Source organism: Mustela nigripes, chromosome 4 (assembly GCF_022355385.1).
Source record: "Mustela nigripes isolate SB6536 chromosome 4, MUSNIG.SB6536, whole genome shotgun sequence".
NCBI classification, from domain to species: domain Eukaryota; kingdom Metazoa; phylum Chordata; class Mammalia; order Carnivora; family Mustelidae; genus Mustela; species Mustela nigripes.
This window is the reverse complement of record NC_081560.1, coordinates 145,106,966-145,124,356: the sequence shown is the minus strand read 5'-3', so window position 1 is coordinate 145,124,356 and position 17,391 is coordinate 145,106,966. Positions and strand designations below refer to the sequence as shown.

The 17,391-nt window shown below is 45.0% G+C and overlaps 1 protein-coding gene across 2 annotated transcripts in view; it reads right to left on the bottom strand.

Moving 5' to 3' along the window:
• SH2D4B (SH2 domain containing 4B) overlaps nucleotides 1-17,391 on the bottom strand; it is an 82,130-nt gene that overhangs the window by 49,543 nt on the left and 15,196 nt on the right. For both annotated transcript variants that reach the window (XM_059395852.1, XM_059395853.1), the window contains exons 3-4: nucleotides 10,243-10,402; nucleotides 9,112-9,259 (exon numbers count right to left, since the gene is read on the bottom strand). In XM_059395852.1, the coding sequence (XP_059251835.1) occupies nucleotides 9,112-9,259; nucleotides 10,243-10,402 (308 nt within the window). The remainder of the gene's footprint in view (nucleotides 1-9,111; nucleotides 9,260-10,242; nucleotides 10,403-17,391) is intronic.

The window sequence follows — 17,391 nt, the reverse complement described above, 5'->3', positions numbered from 1 at the left end:
CGGTCCTGCTTTCTGGTACAGAGGAGGAGTATACTGGCTTGCTCAGGCTGCCACAGACCAGGAGGCTGAAACCACACACATGTATGAGCTACAGAGGCCCTAACTATAGAGGCAGGGTGGGTTTCTTCTGAGGCTTCTCTCTTTGCTTTGTAGATGGACCTTCCTCTCTCCCCGTGTCTCACATATCCCGTCCTCTGTGTATATACACGTCTGTGTCCGAATTTCCTTTTCTTCTAAGGACACCAGTCATGCTGAATCAGGGCCCACCCTGAAGACCTCTTCTTAACTTATGACATTTCTAAAGCCCTTACTTGCACATACACTTAGATTCTGAGATGGTGGAGGCTAGGTCTTTAACATAGAAATTTGTGGGTGACGCGGTTCAGCCCGTCACAGGATGGTAGACGCCACCCCAGAGAAGGGTCATGACTAACATGACTAACACTTGGCATAATGCTCTCCAAGTTCATCCGTGTTGTCAAAAATGGCATGGTGTCCTTCTTTATTAAGACTGAATAGCATTCATTTTACTTATATATATATATATATATATATATATATACACATATATACATATATATGTATATATTATGCATAATATATACATACATCATAATTTATACATTACAATATATATGTGTATACACACACACACATATAATGTACACACACCACAGTGTATTTATCCATTGGTCAGCAGACACTTGGTTTGTGTTTGGCAAACAGATACAAAGTTACAGTTATGCAGGATGAATACATTCCAGATTTTCTTTTTTTTAAGATTTTATTTATTTATTTGACGATAGAGATCACAAGTAGGCAGAGAGGCAGACAGAGAGAGAGGAGGAAGCAGGTTCCCTGTGGAGCAGAGAGCCCGATGCGGGGCTCGATCCCAGGACCTTCGGATCATGACCTGAGCCAAAGGCAGAAGCTTTAACCCACTGAGCCACCCAGGCACCCCCATTCTGGATTTTCTGCATGGTGCCTGTAGTTAATATTGTACTGTATACTCGAAATTTGCTAAAAGAATGGATCTTTAGTGTTCCTGCCACACACAAATAAGGTCACTAGGTAAGGTGACAGATGTGTTCATTATCTTGATTATGGTCAACATTTAGCCATGTCTACATATACTAAAACATTGTACATCTTCAATATTTACAATTTTTATTTGGAAATTGTAGCTCAGTAAAGTTGGATGGGGGGGTGGACTACCTACAAATAAATAAATCAATAAATGGCAGAATCACACTGTTCACTCAATCCTCTTTGCCCAAGAGTGAACAGCACACTGGGAGCCAGGAGCCTGCCACTTCCTCCATCTCTGAGGAAAATAACCAGCCACTTACTGTGACAAAAACAAGCTGCTCACTGGGCTGGGGACAACAAAAGAAAACATTTTGCAGCTACAGATAAAGAGCATTGCATCTTTCCCTCCGGGGCTTGCTGAAATGCCTCACCCCTCACAGCTGAAATTGCCTGGAAAAACTTGTGCTGTGGTCCTCTCAGAATCTTCTGGCTCCTCTGCGAGCCCTGATGAAAAGTCCGTCTTTAAGTGTGGTCACCACAGGCCAACGAGGCCATGCGGCAGATAGGCAAACACTCCCTTCTCCTACCTCAGGAATCGATGCCCTTTTCTGGCAGGCCCAAAGCCCTGGGAGCCAGCCGCCTTATTCAATCCACCTTCTCCTGATAAGCTGATGAGGGAGCAGGAGGCTGGCTGAGGACAAAGCAAAAGCTGGCGCCTTGCACCCCCTCTTCACCCGCTCCCCTCCATAAGTGTAGCATCCCTCAGGCAGCCCTGACTGCCATGAACAATAAGCAAATAGTTAACTTGCAGAGCTCACAATCCTGCTAGACAGGAGTCTCCCTTGGCTTACAAATGTCCTAAATCTCACTAACAAAGACGATTGATAGCAGGATTGTGACACCCCACCAAAAAGTCTCCCAACTATCTTAATGTTAATGGCTGGTCTAAAGACAACATTGATCCAGCAGCAAGGGCAAGGCCTCCGGCAGGCCTGGAACATCCTGGCACCTTGTAGGCCCTCTTTAGCATATGAAACTCCACTGACACCTCCCTTCCCCTCACCTTCCCCCAACAGCAGGGTATATAACATGCCTACCCTCACAACCCGGGGCAGCCGCATCTCTGCCTGCCCACGGGTCCTGTCCCCGTTCTCTAATAAACCACCTTTTTGCACCAGAGACGTCTTAAGAATGTACTGTGGGAGCCCATGCCTCATCCCTGCGGAAACTGTCACGGAGACAGATGCTTTTCTGGAAGGCACAGTCATTTGTGTTGTGCTAGGGAGCAAGAATCCCCGTCCCCTTCAAGGGTCCTTCTAGCTGGACCAAGAATCAGATGCACAGGAGTCAGATTCACAGGAGGAAATCAGACGTCATAGGGTACATACGAGGAAAACATATGGAAGACCGTCAGGCAAAAGGGAGACTATGTGTCATCCTGAGCTTCGGAGATGGGGGGTAGGGGTCTGGGATTTCAAAAGAAAGGTACGCAATTCACAGGGCACCAAGGAGAAGAGCAGGTGTTTGGGAATTAGATATTGTTGGGCCATACAGCTGGGTAACTCGGATCAAATGTATCACTCTTAATAACCCCCATTCTGGAAAAGATCCCCCATTTAGATTCTTCTATATAGAGGGTGGGGCAATAGTGTCCTTGATCTCTCCGGGTCTCAACTGCCTTCAGCTCGAATTAGCCCGCCGGTCTAAGTGGCACATTCTGGAGGCAGAAGGGCTGTCCCGAGCCCCTTCACTTGCTCCTCTGGCCCAAATAATACCATCTCGCTTTTCGAGATGATGTACCCAAGAAGGCAGGGTCAAGCCTGTGTCTGTCATTCTCCGACCGACAGCCCCCCGCGCGGGATCCAGCAGAGAGGAGGAACTCCGTAACACTGACCAGAGGAGTGAACGACCTAAAAACAAAAAGAGGGTAACACAGGGTTTCTGGTGCCCGAGTGGAAGGGTAAGTTGTCTTGCTGATGCCAGCCTCATCCAGGAGAAACCGAGATCAAGCCTCCCATTCATTCAAGAGAAAACTGAAAAGTGCAACGTGTCCCCACCACTGATAATCCGGTTGGAAACTAGGTGGGGATTGTTTCTATTGTTGTACAAAATGTCATTAAGGGCTAAGAGGAACTCTTAGCCTTAACAGAGGAAAAAACAAAAAGAGAATGAGTGGCCTTGAATAGGAAACGGTGCAAAATCAGAGGACAACGTCATTGCGTCAACAGTGTGTGTTCTTTATCAGCCGCCCTGGGGAAGGGCAGGAGACTAAGGCAGAGGGAGAGAGCTGGAGCCTTATCGTCAGTGTTCTGTGGTCTGAAGGGAAGGCAGAAGCAGTCAAAAGCAGTCTGAAGAGTTAAGAAAGCACAGAAAATATGCAAATTCTATCTGGCCTCAGGATCCCCTTTCTTTCTACAGGAACACTTTAAACGCATGTAAATTGCATTCAAAAGGCACCAGACACAACAGAATGGTTTTTAAAAACAGGTTTCCAACTGTCTGTATCTTCTATTTTGAAGTTCCCTCTTTAACCTTACAAAGGGTTCTGGAATTCCCCTCCCCCCACCACCATTTCCTCAAAGGAATTCTCACTCTTATCTTTCCTAGGACCGGGAGAATTCACAGAATCTGCCGGCATCCTGGACACAGGCAACCCATGCCCCCTCTACCAGCCGCCCTCCTGTCCAGCTTCCCCATCTCCTCCAGCCTCCACCCCAATATCTGCTTCTAGTGGCACAAAACACAAACCCCCTGGACCCAGCTAGCACATTCTCTGCCCTCCAAGCCTCTTCCCAGCTCACCTCCGCACCAGGGTAGCCCCCCGACCCTACTCCTCAGCCTGAGTTCAGGTGCCTTTGCTCTTCTGCCCCCTCATCCCAGCATCTAATTGATGCAAGCCCTACTGATTTCGCCTCCCCTGTTTCTCTGTATCCATCCCCATGAATCTCGCCATTGTCAGACTCCTCGGTGACCACTGTGATGACTGCAACAGTCCCCTCACTGGCCTCTACCTCCCCCCACGCCTTCCTCACCGGTATCACACTGGGGCCACCAGACAGTCATTCCCATAGAGGTGGCTTGAACCATGTCCCTCTGTATCGAGAGCCTCACAGTGCTGCTCTGCCCACAGACAACCATCTGCCCCTTGATCGTAGCATCCAAGGGCCCCACAGCCTACCTTGCCAGGTTCCTGTCTGGCTTCCCCCAACACATGCTCTTTTCCCTCGCCCCACCAGACCAGTCACCATTCCACGGATCTCCTGTCTATTTCCAGCTCTGCTCACACCCAGCCTCCTTCAGGGGGACCCTGCTGTAGTCCCCCAGGTGTGCTGGGGGCTCAGGGGACTCACAGAGTTGTCTCTCTCTCTCTCTCTCCCCAGAACCCTGTAAGCTTGTAGAGAGGAAGGAGTTCATGACTATTCCACCACCACCACCCCCCAACAACCTGCACTTAGGTTTTCAGGGAAAGGGGGGAAAAATGTATGAAATTAAATGAACTTTGTTCGTGCCTCCCCGCATGCAAGACTCACATCTGGCTAGAATCTTGATGTTGAAAGACACAATGAAAATTATCTGAGCCAATCTCTAGTTCAATGCATAAATACCTTTGACAGAGATGTTCCCATTACCTACTACCGTTATCTATTACCAGGCAACAAACTCCCGGAAAGCATAAAGTCTTAAAACAACAACCATTATGCTTGCTTGTGGTTCTGTAGGTTAATAATTCGGCCAGAGCTTGGGGGCCCTTCTGCTCCACATGGTTACATCTGAGGTCAATCAGTTAATTAGGGTCATTCACCAGAAGAACCAAGATTTCACTCATGTGTCTGGTGCCTTGGTGTCCCCCACACAGCCCCCTTCTCTCTGCCTGGCTTGCCTGGGTTTCCTTACAGAGCAGTAGTCGAAGGCTGTAGGGTTTCTCAGGGGGCAGCTTCCAAAAGGGAGCATTGCAAGAGGGCCAGAAGCTGCCAATCTCCTAAAGCCTGTCCTCAAAAGCTACACTGAGTCATTCCGGTTGTAACCTACAGATCAAAGCTAGTCACAAGGCCAGAGCAGACTCAAGGGAAGGGAAATAAACACGTCTCAAAGAGAGAAGCAACAAAGAATTTGCCACCAGCTGTATTTAGTCCACCACAGAAACTTCTCAGGTCTTGTTTCAGCCCATGCTAAGACAGCGCCTGGGATGAAGAGTTCATGACACTACAAGGGCAGCCCATTTACAGAGAATATCCCAGCCCATAAACCTGGACCTGCCCACCCCAAGTCCATGAGCTGACGTTCCTAGCAGACACTGCCCTGAGGAGCCCCACCCGGACCTCACAGATGCTACTCATATGTCTGAGGTTCCTCAAAATACAGGCACACCAAATCAGGATCACTATGAGTACTCAAGTTTGAACATTCACAGGTAGCAAATTAATTTTTAAAACAAAACAAACATATCATTACCATAGCCCTCCTTATAAATAACACCCAAAGCCTGCATTTGGGTCCCTTGGTAAACCTCATAGCTTTTCTGAGCTCTCCATGAACCCTGACATGGAGTACCCCAGAATTTATCATCTCTCTCACTGAGGTTCTCAAGGAGATCATCAATCAGAAAAGCTCTGGGAATTCAACCCCTCTGTAATCTCCTTGTGCACTGAGCCCCAGAACACCAGCTCCACAAAGCCACCTTCCCAGCCTCTGGGACTCAGTTCATCTCTGGGGCAGAGGGAGGCCAGAGATTAGGAGAGGGGATGCTTGCTCTTAGAGGTACATAGAAAGTATTGCTTGCCTTCTCCAGCAGGCTTAAATAATCGGATGCAAAATCCAACCCTATAAACTAAACATCTCTCCACTATGGATTGAGTGGATTTTTATACTATTATGGAATTACCGTTCATTTCAGTAGGTGGGACAATGATTGTTGTGGCTCTACAGGGAAAGGTTCTCGGTCATGGGAGATGCACAATGAAGTACATACAGTTTGACCAGGAGTCAGCAAACTCCAGATCTACCCTCTGTCTATTGTTTACAATAAAGTCTTATGCGGGCTTCTGGGTGACTCGGTAAAGCATCTGCCTTTGGCTCAGGTCAAGATCCCGGGCTCCTGGGATCCAGCCTCTGCTTCTCCCTCTCCCCCTGCCCTTCTCCACCGCACTCATGTGCACTTTCAGTCTCTCTCTTTCTCTGTCTCTGTGTCAAATAAATTTTAAAATTAAAAAAAAAAAATAAATTCTTATTAAAAGACAGCCACACCCATTTGCTCACATATTGTCTGCAGCTGCTTTTTGTGCTATGATGGTCTGATTGAGTAGTTGTGACAGAGAAAGTGTGGCTGACAAAACCTAGAATATTAACTATCTGGATCTTTACAAAAAAGAGTTTGGTAAGCCCTGGGCTAGAGTCTACAGTATCTACAGCTTCCTTTCAAATTGCTTAATGAAACAATGTAGCAGTCACGACAGAAATATATCTGTGTGTATGTGTATGTATATATCCGTGTGTGTACAGATAGATGCAGATTTAGAGGAGGGGAGAAAAGAGTCAACACAAATGTGACAAGATGTTAATGACTGGTGAATTTCAGTGGAAATTCTACGAATACTTTTTTTCCAGTTTTGCTGCAAATTTGAAATTACTTTTAAAAAAAAGGTTTGGAGAGTAACTATTGCTTCCCTTAAAAACTCAAGAGAATCCTGTGTGTGTGTGTGTGTGTGTGTGTGTGTGTGTATAAAATCCTCAAGGGAAAATTAAATAAGATCAGTAACAATATAAATATGTAACCAGCAATTACACTAGGTTTTAAGAACAATCTTATTCACAATCATAGTAACAAATATTAAACCTACAGTTTAACAAGAAAAGAGATGTGGGACATTTAAGTAAAACAATAAATTTTACCAAAGCCCAAAAGATGAAAGCACAACATTACATATAAGTTATCATGAATGTTTGGGATTGGGTGGCCCATGCATTTACAGATGTTTAAAAAACAAACAAACAAAAACGATAGCAAAATCACTTTATCAAAGACAAAAAGAGGTTTTAAGTAACTGGGAGACCATACCATATCCTGAACAAGACTGAATGATTTAGTATTGGAAAAAATGTGCGTCCTCCACAAATACATCTGTAAAGCTGATGTAATTCCAGTTAAAAATCATTGTGTGGTGTGGTGTGTGTGTGTGTGTGTGTGTGTGTGTGCGCGCACGCGTGTGTTTGTGGGAGGAAGATAGTGATGCAAGGATTCAAATTTATCTTGAGCAGAAGAAAAAAAAATGGGTTGAATCAGCCAAGGACATCTTGAAAATGAAGAGCAATGATAGGTTCTTACCTTAGCAGTTGTTAAAACTCATTTTATTTACTTTTTTTAAAGATGTTATTTATTTATTTATTTATTTGACAGAGACACAGCGAGAGAGGGAACACAAGCAAGGGGAGGCGGAGAGGGAGAAGCAGGCTTCCCACAGAGCAGGGAGCCGGATGCAGGGCTCAGTCCCAGGACCCTGGGATCAGGACCTGAGCAGAAGGCAGACGCTTAACGACTGAGCCACCCAGGAGCCCCAAAACTCATTTTAAATGCTATAGTCATTAAATAAGCAAATCTGGCTCAGGAAAAGATCAAAGAAGAAAAATCCATGAAGAGATCCAAAGGTCTGTAAGAAGAATCGAGGCAGCAAGTGCTATGAGAGAGGAGAGGAGAGATTATATAGTAAACGACGATGGCACAATCTGCCGACCATGTGGAAGGAAAAGAAGTGAGAAATAAAATCACGAACGATAAATAGAACAATGTCGATTAATAGGAGTACAAGCTTGTAGTAGCACGGGTCTTTCTTAGCATGAAACAAATCTTTTTTTAAACCTTGATGTAGTTGGCTAATAAGAATTTTAATCTTCTGTACACCTGAAAGCACTACAACCAAAATTAAGAAAAAAACAATCCTGAGAGGCCCCTGGGTGGCTCAGTCTGTTGAGGATCTGACTCGTGATTTCAGTTCAGGTCATGATCTCAGGGTTGTGAGACGGAGTCCCGCCCGGGGGCTCTGCCCTGGGTGTGGAGCCTGCTGAAGATTCTTTCTCTCTCTCTCTCTCTGCCCTTCCCCCTGCTTGTTCTCTCTCTTTCAAAGAAAAAAAATCCTCTGAGAAAAATAATTTGCAACATAAATGATCTTGAGGGGCCACTGTCCTCATTGTCTAATCATTATAGGAAAAAGTATTATTAAAATGTTTAAATGTTTGGGGCGCCTGGGTGGCTCAGTGGGTTAAGCCTTAGCCTTCAGCTCAGGTCATGGTCTCAGGGTCCTGGGATCGAGCCTCACACCAGGCTCTCTGCCCAGCAGGGAGCCTGCTTGCCCCTCTCTCTCCGCCTGCCTGCCATGAATATACATTTCATAAAATAATATGATTGTTGGGATTTGACATGATTCTTATTTTCTTCTTTTCACTTATATGTATTTTCTCAGTTTTCTCCCCCTCTCAATTTATTATTCCTACAGAAAAAAAAGTAAATTGTAAAATAGGAACCAGAAAAACAATTTTTTCTCAGTTAACCTACGTTTCTTACCAGAGGACAATGTAAATAAAGCTCTTTTACTAGGTCCTAACATTCCCAGAAGGAGTACAGATGCAAGGTTCCCAACAACTCCCTCTCCAAGGCCGGAAAATGTCCATTTTTCATCTCCTTGAATCCTCCAAAAAGGCTAAGAGAAGTTCAGCAAGCTTTCCAAGGTCACACAGGACTAACCAGGAGAATTAGAACTGGATCCCAGTTTGGTCTGACTACAAACTTAGCACTTTCTGGGTCCCTTTCCAAGCCCCTAGGGTTATGAGACAGAAGGTCTGAGTTCTGGTCCTGTTTCCAGCCCCTCCTACACGATGTCCTTGGCAAGACTCTTCCTCTGTCTAACACTTAGTTTCCTCATCTATCCAATGAGAAGTGGATTGACTCAAATGGGGAGTTACGTTCCTCCCTGCTCAGACATGTAAGATTTCTGTTCCCATAAAGCACTCAGTACTGATCAAGAGATGGGCACCAGTAGCCTGGGAGCTGGCGTTGGTGGCCGCATGCAGATGCTCCACCTGCTGACTCACCTTGAACTCCTCATGGATGCGTTCCTCCAGAACTTTGGCAGCCTTCCGGTCCTCCATCTCCACTTTCCACTTCTCCGCCAGGATCCGGGCTTTCTCATTGGCCAGAGCATCCCGAAACTTCTTGGTGATTTCTGCCTCTTTCTGTCTCCTTGCAAGAGAACACCAGCAGGTAGGAGCTCAGGTAGGAAATTGAAGGACCACATAACCACAGGACTTCAAATGAAAACCAGGAGCAATATGTCTTGGTCTATCAGAATGCCAAAACTCAATGCTGGCAAAGTTGTGGGAAAATAGTCACTGTCCTGTTGGGTAGTGTAAATCACCCGAATTGTTCTGGAAGCCGAGGGGGAGGTACTCAAAATCCTTTTTCTCACTTAAGATCACAAAGGTGTAACTAGAAGAGGTTTATCGGAGGATGAACATAACAATTGAAGGACAACCTAAATGTCCATCCACAAGATCAACTTGGGTTTTTCATGTAATAGGATACCATATAGTAATCTTAAATAACATTGTGAATCTATATTAATCAATTTATCAAGGTGTTGCCTAAATGCTCACCATAGTTATCTTAGGCGGTGGGTGTTTGAGTTGTTGTTACAATTTTACAATTAAAATACTGTCATTAAAAGTTGTGGGGTGAAATGTTGGAGTCAACTTCATATGGCTCTCCAACTTGGACCAAAAAAAAAGTTAAAAGTTGTTTATGAAAGAAGTCTGACTCCAAATCTCACCAGGGACTCAACTATCCACATTGGGTGCAAAATGCAGCTAAAAGGAAGAGGAACAAGCTGATGACAATGGTGAATCCAGTTCCTCTACTGTCCCATCTGTATTATCTCAGTGAACCCAAACTACGTCCTGATGGAAAGGGTGTTAGGCCCACAACACAGATGTGAAAACCGAGACCCCAGATCAGCTCACTACTCCCTGGGGGAGCCAGGATCTGAGCTTACAAGGTCTACTTGATGAAGACTCTGATCCTTGGTTCCCTAATCTTAGCTGAGCTCAACAGGGTCAGCCTGCTGCCTGGGACCTGCTCCCTTCCACCCACAGCCTACGGTCCTTCAGCTTGGACCCAGCCTGGGCATCATGTGCAGACCCCACCCAACACCCATCTACACCTCTCACCAGAGCTCCTCCGCCTCCCTCTGGGCCTGCAACCGCGCCCTCTCTGCAATCAGCTCCTCAGAGATCTCTTCATAGGGCTTGTCCCCGGGACCTTCTCCCATGATCCAGACCCAGACGTCACCATCCGCCCCCAGGAGCCACTGGATGTGCTTGTCGCTTGCTGCCTCACAGCGGAAGGAGGAACAAGGAAGGAAGAAGAAACAGGTCTGAGTTATAATCAGTCCAGGAGGAGCTAGGTTGGCCAATGGTGCACAATGTTGTTTCTACACAATGTTGTCTCTACACAACATTGTCTCTACACAACATTGTCATCTACAAAAAGCCTCCCAGAGAGAGATCAGCCTGAGTGCAGGTCCACTTCCACCTCTCCTTCCCACTCTCTCCAGGGAGCAACACAGCTGCCAAGTCAACCCGCTGAAGCAGGTGCCCGAGGCTGGAACTGGGGTCGGCAGCTGAGCGCCTCGGAGATCTTCAGCACACAGAACAGCAGGAGAGAGTGTGTCCATCTGTCTGTCCACGCCTTCTCTCTCTCTCCCTCCCTCCTGTCCACTGGCTGGAAATAAGGAATTGGAGACAGTGTTGCAAGATACAGAGCCTAGGCCTCTGACCCACAGCAACCTGTAACATGAGCAAGAAATAAACTGGTGCCCTATTAAGCCACTGAGATTGCTTCGTTCACCTGTTGCAACAGATTCCATTGATCACCGTGACTAAAATGGAAATTGATCCCCAAAACCTGACGGTGCAGGAACAGAAATATCAACTATGTGTCATTGCCTTAGCAAGGAGGTGAAATTCCGCAGCAGACAGAAGGAATGCCTAGGGGTCCGTGTTAACACAAGAGCAAAACATCTGACAAAATCAGCAGTCGGGGTAACTGGAAAGGCAGACCCTCACACCTTCCAAACCTGCCACTCTGAGGCAAGAGATGGGCGAACAGGACATTAGTGGTGCATGTTGCTGGCCAGCAGCTGTGTTCAGCAAGGTGTTAAGAGAAAGAAGTGAGTTTCAGAAAGAACTGAGTGCTTTGCAAGTAAAAATGAAAGGGAATAGAGAGAACACAGCAATCTGGGACTTTGTAGGATTGGAAAAAACCACCTGCTTCTAGGGCCCAAAGTACAAGAGAGGGGATTTTCTTAAAGTTTGCATGACAGAGCCCAATAGAACTTCTAAGGTAAAGAAAATGACCAAGGGCATAGAACACTGCGGTGGCCAGAATGTGCTCCACGGTCATCCAACTGCAGGGGAGCTGAAGGGAGCAAGCTCTTCAGTTCCTACGTGCCTGTGTTTGCCGGCCACCATGCTTCCCAGAGGCGGCTCCCAGGCTTTGACTGACCATGGTGGGCCCATTCCTGGAGAACAGCAGACTTCGGATGGGCAATGTCAATGACCCTTGACAAACCTCCCTCGGGCTGCATGACTGTCTAATAACCCTCCCCTCCTACCACCCTCCCTCCTGCCTAGAACACCTCTGCCTTCCACACCTCTTTCACTCAATGTCAAGCTTGTGTTGCTACACAATGGCTCTCCCACACTCCTCCAGGACTCTGTCACTTCTTTCCCACGAGGACATTTGTATTTCCTGAATAAAGTTCTTGTGTGTGTAACCCCATCCCTGTCTCTGCTTGTCAGAGGAGTCAGGCTAACACAAGTGCCTTAAGAGTACAATCTCTTGTGATATTTTTCAAAAATCCTGGGATAGATAGATGCCCTTTGGTTCAAAGGAGAGATACAGGGGATTAGAGGCAGAGAATGGCAGTCAACTTGCAAAAAATGTCTAGAAAAGCTGTGGTTACAGGAACATGGAACCGAACAGATCAGAAGCCTCCTAAGTTTTTTGAGTCTGGGCTGAAAAAAGCCTTTGATTGTTAAGACGTCAACCACTCTTAGGTACCCAACCTCAATGAATAGACAGGAAGAAGGTTTCAAAGACAGTAGTGGTCCAAAGAGGGCGTGGTCCTCAACACTCACCTCAGATGAGGCCACAGGGAGCAAAGAACAGGGAGGCGGCTCCTCGAGGGCACAGTCCTGCCCTTATTGAAGTCTGTCCCTTCAGTGCCGGGGCAGAAAACTGGCACAGCCTGACCTGTGGGGACTGCAGGAATGCTATCAGCTAGTGACCAAGTAGGGCTCACATTCTCCCCTTTTCCATGGTGTACATTCTCACTCCGCTCTACCGCCGCACACTGTGTGCTAAAGGAGGAGGGTGTTTAGATGACATGACTTTTCAGCCACCCCCAGACATTAGAGAGATTAATGCAGAACCCATGCAGACGGTGGACTTCGGGCAGGATGCAGTGACTGCCTGGGACTTGAGAGTATCCCCTTAAGGTGGTGATGAGTGTATTTATATGGAAGAGGAGAACGTAATGTAGGCGGGACCAGAATGACAATCTGGGACCACCACCATACTGTCTGGCACGGTTCTCCTCCCTGAGTCCACTATGTGACTACTTTCCTCAGCTCCCCTTCAATCCCATGTGGCCATGTGAATGAATTTTAGACTGTGGATGTCAGAGGAGGTGATCTGTACCCTTTCAGGCTGCGACTGTTGCGGTTGGTGTGACTTTTCCAAATACCGTCTCTCATCCCCCCATGTCATCCAAGATGGCACTACTGCGAGGAAAAAAGCAGCCTGATCCATGAGTGTTTGCAAGCCAGTGACCCAGAAGAGCTACCCAATCCACATCAAGAAATAAACCTTCTTTATACTAATCCACTGAAATTTCAGGGATTATCCATTGCCTAAAGCAGCATTAACTCCCTGACTAATATAAGGAGGCTACTGTTACTCTTTTTCATGGTAAAAGCAACATTGTCATAGAGAACCACAGGCTGAGTTATGACTGATAAAACACTATTAACATTCTAAAACTTCCAGATTAATAGTGGGGGGGGAATAAATGATAATAGGTTTATCAATCTTGCAAAGATCTGTGAAGGGCAAGAGGAAACAAACACTATGTAGCATTAGAGCAGACAGTGTCACTGCCCAGCCACCGCCCCTCCAACCGCGCCATCCTCCCTTATCAGAAAATCCACATCTGCTCAGGGTGTGTAGGAATCTTGCAGCTTCAAGAGAGGCAAGTTTCTATGCCAGCCTCAAAGGGCAAGTAGAATTAGCGAGGGATCAGTCTAGGAGAACTGTATGTCCCCGGTTTCTGACAAAGCAGATATAAGCAGAATTCCTAGTAAAGGGCTTTCCCCTCTGAACCAAAAGGGAAATCTCCTTAGGAAAAATCCCTTCACTCCTCCTCTTTTATTTCCTCCTTCCTCCTCCCTGGACTGAAGACAGGAAGCCAGGAATTGCCGGAAGACTTTTGCCACCATGAGGAAGAAAGCCACAGCTAAAGGCCAGAAAGTGCAAAGAGAGAAGGAGGCAGGGCCTTGATGATTTTCCTGAGCAGCTACGCTCCTACTAGCCATGCAGGGACCTCCAGAGGCCTCACCATCTGAGACAAATAACAAACTTTGAAGAATGCAGTTGTACCATTATCAAATGAAATGTGATAATATAAACATGAAATGTTGATTTAATTAAGCAACTATTTGCCAGATATTCCAGTATGTCAGGTCAAGCACATCCCAAATGGATATAGATAACACAAAATAACACCAAAGCTCTAAACCCTAAGTACATTCACTAACACAAAAACATGAACAGAATTAATTCTTCCGTTAAAATTCTGAGACTGTCAGATAGGATTAAAAAATAAAATCTAGGGGCACCTGGATGACATAGTTGTTTAAGCATCTGACCCGTGGTTGTAATCTCAGGCTCATGAGATCGAGCTCTGCATTGGGCTCTATGCTCAGCAGGGAGTTTGCTTAGGATTCTCTCTCCCTCTCCCTCTACTCCCCTTCTCAAATGAATAAATAGATCTTTAAAATAAATAAATAAAATAAAATCTAACAATTTTATTTAAATAAAACATACACTTTTGGGGGAATCTGGGTGGTTCAGTGGTTGAGCATCTGACTCTTAATTTCAGTTCGGGTCATGATCTCAGGATCCTGGGATCGAGTCCCACATCAGACTCCAGGCTCAGCAGGAAGTCTGCTTCTCTCTCTGCCTCTCCGCCTGCCCCCTTCATGCTCTCGAACGTACATTTTCGCTCTCTCTTTAAAATAAATAAGTAAGGGGCGCCTGGGTGGCTCAGTTGGTTATAAAGCCTCTGCCTTCGGTTCAGGTCATGATCCCAGGCTTCTGGGATCGAGCCCCACATCCGGCTGTCTGCTCAGCAGGGAGCCTGCTTCCTCCTCTCTCTGCCTGCCTCTCTGCCTACTTGTGATCTCTCTGTCTGCCAAATAAATAAATAAAATCTTTAAAAATAAATAAATAAAAATTTAAAAAAAATAAAATAAATGAGTAAATATTTTTTAAAACACTCTTTTTTTACAAGAAAACGTTAAAAGTAAAGAGCTAGGCAACAGTAGACCATGCAAAGTTGAGCAAAAAGAAAGCAGGAGTGGCAATATTGGGCAAAGCAAATGCAAGGACAAATGTGTTAAAAAAAAGACAAAGAAGAATATTGTGTGACAACAAAAATACATTCCACAAAGAAAATATAAGTCATAAAACTGGATACAACATAGCAGAAAATTGCATCAAACAGAAACTCCTAGCAATTCAAAGAGAATTTGAAAATGTATATATGGTGGGGAATTTTACTGTGTTTATTCAGAGGTTGGTGGATCACACAGATTTTAAAAATTAATAATATTGAAGATTTGAATAATATTGTGAAAAAATTTTTATTTAACAATTACAGAACCTTATTCCTTAAGCTTTGAGACTATACTTGTTTTTCCTCTTGAGCTTGCAATCATGATAAAAAAATTATAGGCCATAATCTCTAATAATAACAGGAAAAATTGGAAATTTATAGAAAAATAACCATTTTTAAAAGCCATTAATAAATTAGTAATTAAGAAAATATCTTCTGACATGAACAGACATTTCTGCAAAGAAGACATCCAGATGGCGAACAGACACATGAAAAAGTGCTCCATATCACTCGGCATCAGGGAAATACAAATCAAAACCACAATGAGATATCACCTCACACCAGTCAGAATGGCTAAAATCAACAAGTCAGGAAATGACAGATGCTGGCGAGGATGCGGAGAAAGGGGAACCCTCCTACACTGTTGGTGGGAATGCAAGCTGGTGCAACCTCTCTGGAAAACAGCATGGAGGTTCCTCAAAATGTTGAAAATAGAACTGCCCTATGACCCAGCAATTGCACTATTGGGTATTTACCCTAAAGATACAAATGTAGTGATCCAAAGGGACACATGCACCCGAATGTTTATAGCAGCAATGTCCACAATAGCCAAACTATGGAAAGAACCTAGATGTCCATCAACAGATGAATGGATCAAGAAGATGTGGTATATATACACAATGGAATACTATGCAGCCATCAAAAGAAATGAAATCTTGCCATTTGCAACAACATGGATGGAACTAGAGCGTATCATGCTTAGCGAAATAAGTCAAGCAGAGAAAGACAACTATCATATGATCTCCCTGATATGAGGAAGTGGTGATGCAACATGGAGGCTTAAGTGGGTAGAAGAAGAATAAATGAAACAAGATGGGATTGGGAGGGAGACAAACCATAAGTGACTCTTAATCTCACAAAACAAACTGAGGGTTGCCGGGGGGAGGGGGTTTGGGAGAAGGGGGTGGGATTATGGACATAGGGGAGGTTATGTGATTTGGTGAGTGCTGTGAAGTGTGTAAACCTGGTGATTCACAGACCTGTACCCCTGGGGATAAAAATATATGTTTATAAAAAATAAAAAATTAAAAAAAAAAGAAAATATCTTCTAGTGGGCTCTTGGGTGGCTCAGTCGATTAAATATCTTTAAGCTCAAGTCACAATCCCAGGGTTCTGGGATGGAGTCCCCCATAGGGCTCCCTGCTCAGTGAAGAGCCTGCTTCCCCCTCTCTACCTGGCTCATGCTCTCTCTCACTATCTCTTTATCTCTTCCTTCTCTCTCAAATAAATAAATAAAATCTTTAAAAAAAAAAAAGGACCACCTCTTGGTTTCGGCTCAGGTCAGGATCTCAGGGTGATGGGACCAGGCCCTGCATCAGGCTCTGTGCTAAACCTAGAGCCTGCTAAAGATTCTCTTAAGAGTCTCTCTTCCCTCCCTCACCCTGATCATACTTTCTCACTCTCTCTCTCTTGGACATAAAAAAGAAAAGAAAGTATCTCCTAGATAACCTATGAACCTCAGAAAAAATCAAAATTGCAATTACATATTACATAAAGGGGAAATGTAGCCAAAAAATATAAGCACACATAATAGTGAGCTCACAAGAAAAATTACAGGCATAAAAGCTTTTCTTTTGGATGTCCCAGTAAAGATGTACATCTCTTCTCCGAACACATAACAATAATAGATACAAAATGGCAAGACAAAATGCATAGGAATACAAGAAATTGTATTGGGAATCTATACGAAACAGGAAAGTGAAGAAGAGAGCAGCGCTGAAGCCTTAGACTCCACCTGGTCCTGAAGCAAACAAGGGGTCACTAGGAATCTGACTCCTAGAGGGTGAGCAGGAACGAAGGCTCTATGGGCAAGGCAGGAGCCTGAACAGGATCATTACTGAGGGAGGGGCTGGTGATGTGCTTGGTGAGCTCAAAGGACAGCAGAGGCCACTGTGGCTGCAAAGGGGGCAGGAAGGAGAGTGGGAAGGAAGGTGGAGAAGCCGCAGCCCCAACCATAGTGGGAGGAGGCGCAACGTGATTAAGGTTTAGGACATATGCTGAAGGAAAAAGCAAAATTTCCTAAAATCTGGATGTGAATTGTGAAAGAAAGACAACGAGAAAAGTCCAACATTCCAAGCTGAAACAACAGAATGAATGGGTTTGGCACCATGGAAGAAACAACTTGGAGAAATCAGTGATTCTGTTTGGGTCAAATGAAGTTTGAGATGCTTATTAGATATCCAAGAGGAAGTTGAATGAAACAGAGTTGAGAGGAGAGGCTAGAATTAAGGTGTACATTTTTGGAATCATCAGTGTTTAGACATTTAAAGCCACAAAACAAGATGAGAACGAAGAGAACGTAAGACAGATAGAAGAGAGAAGAGGTGCAAAGTTGGAGGTCCAGGTCACTTCAACACTTAGG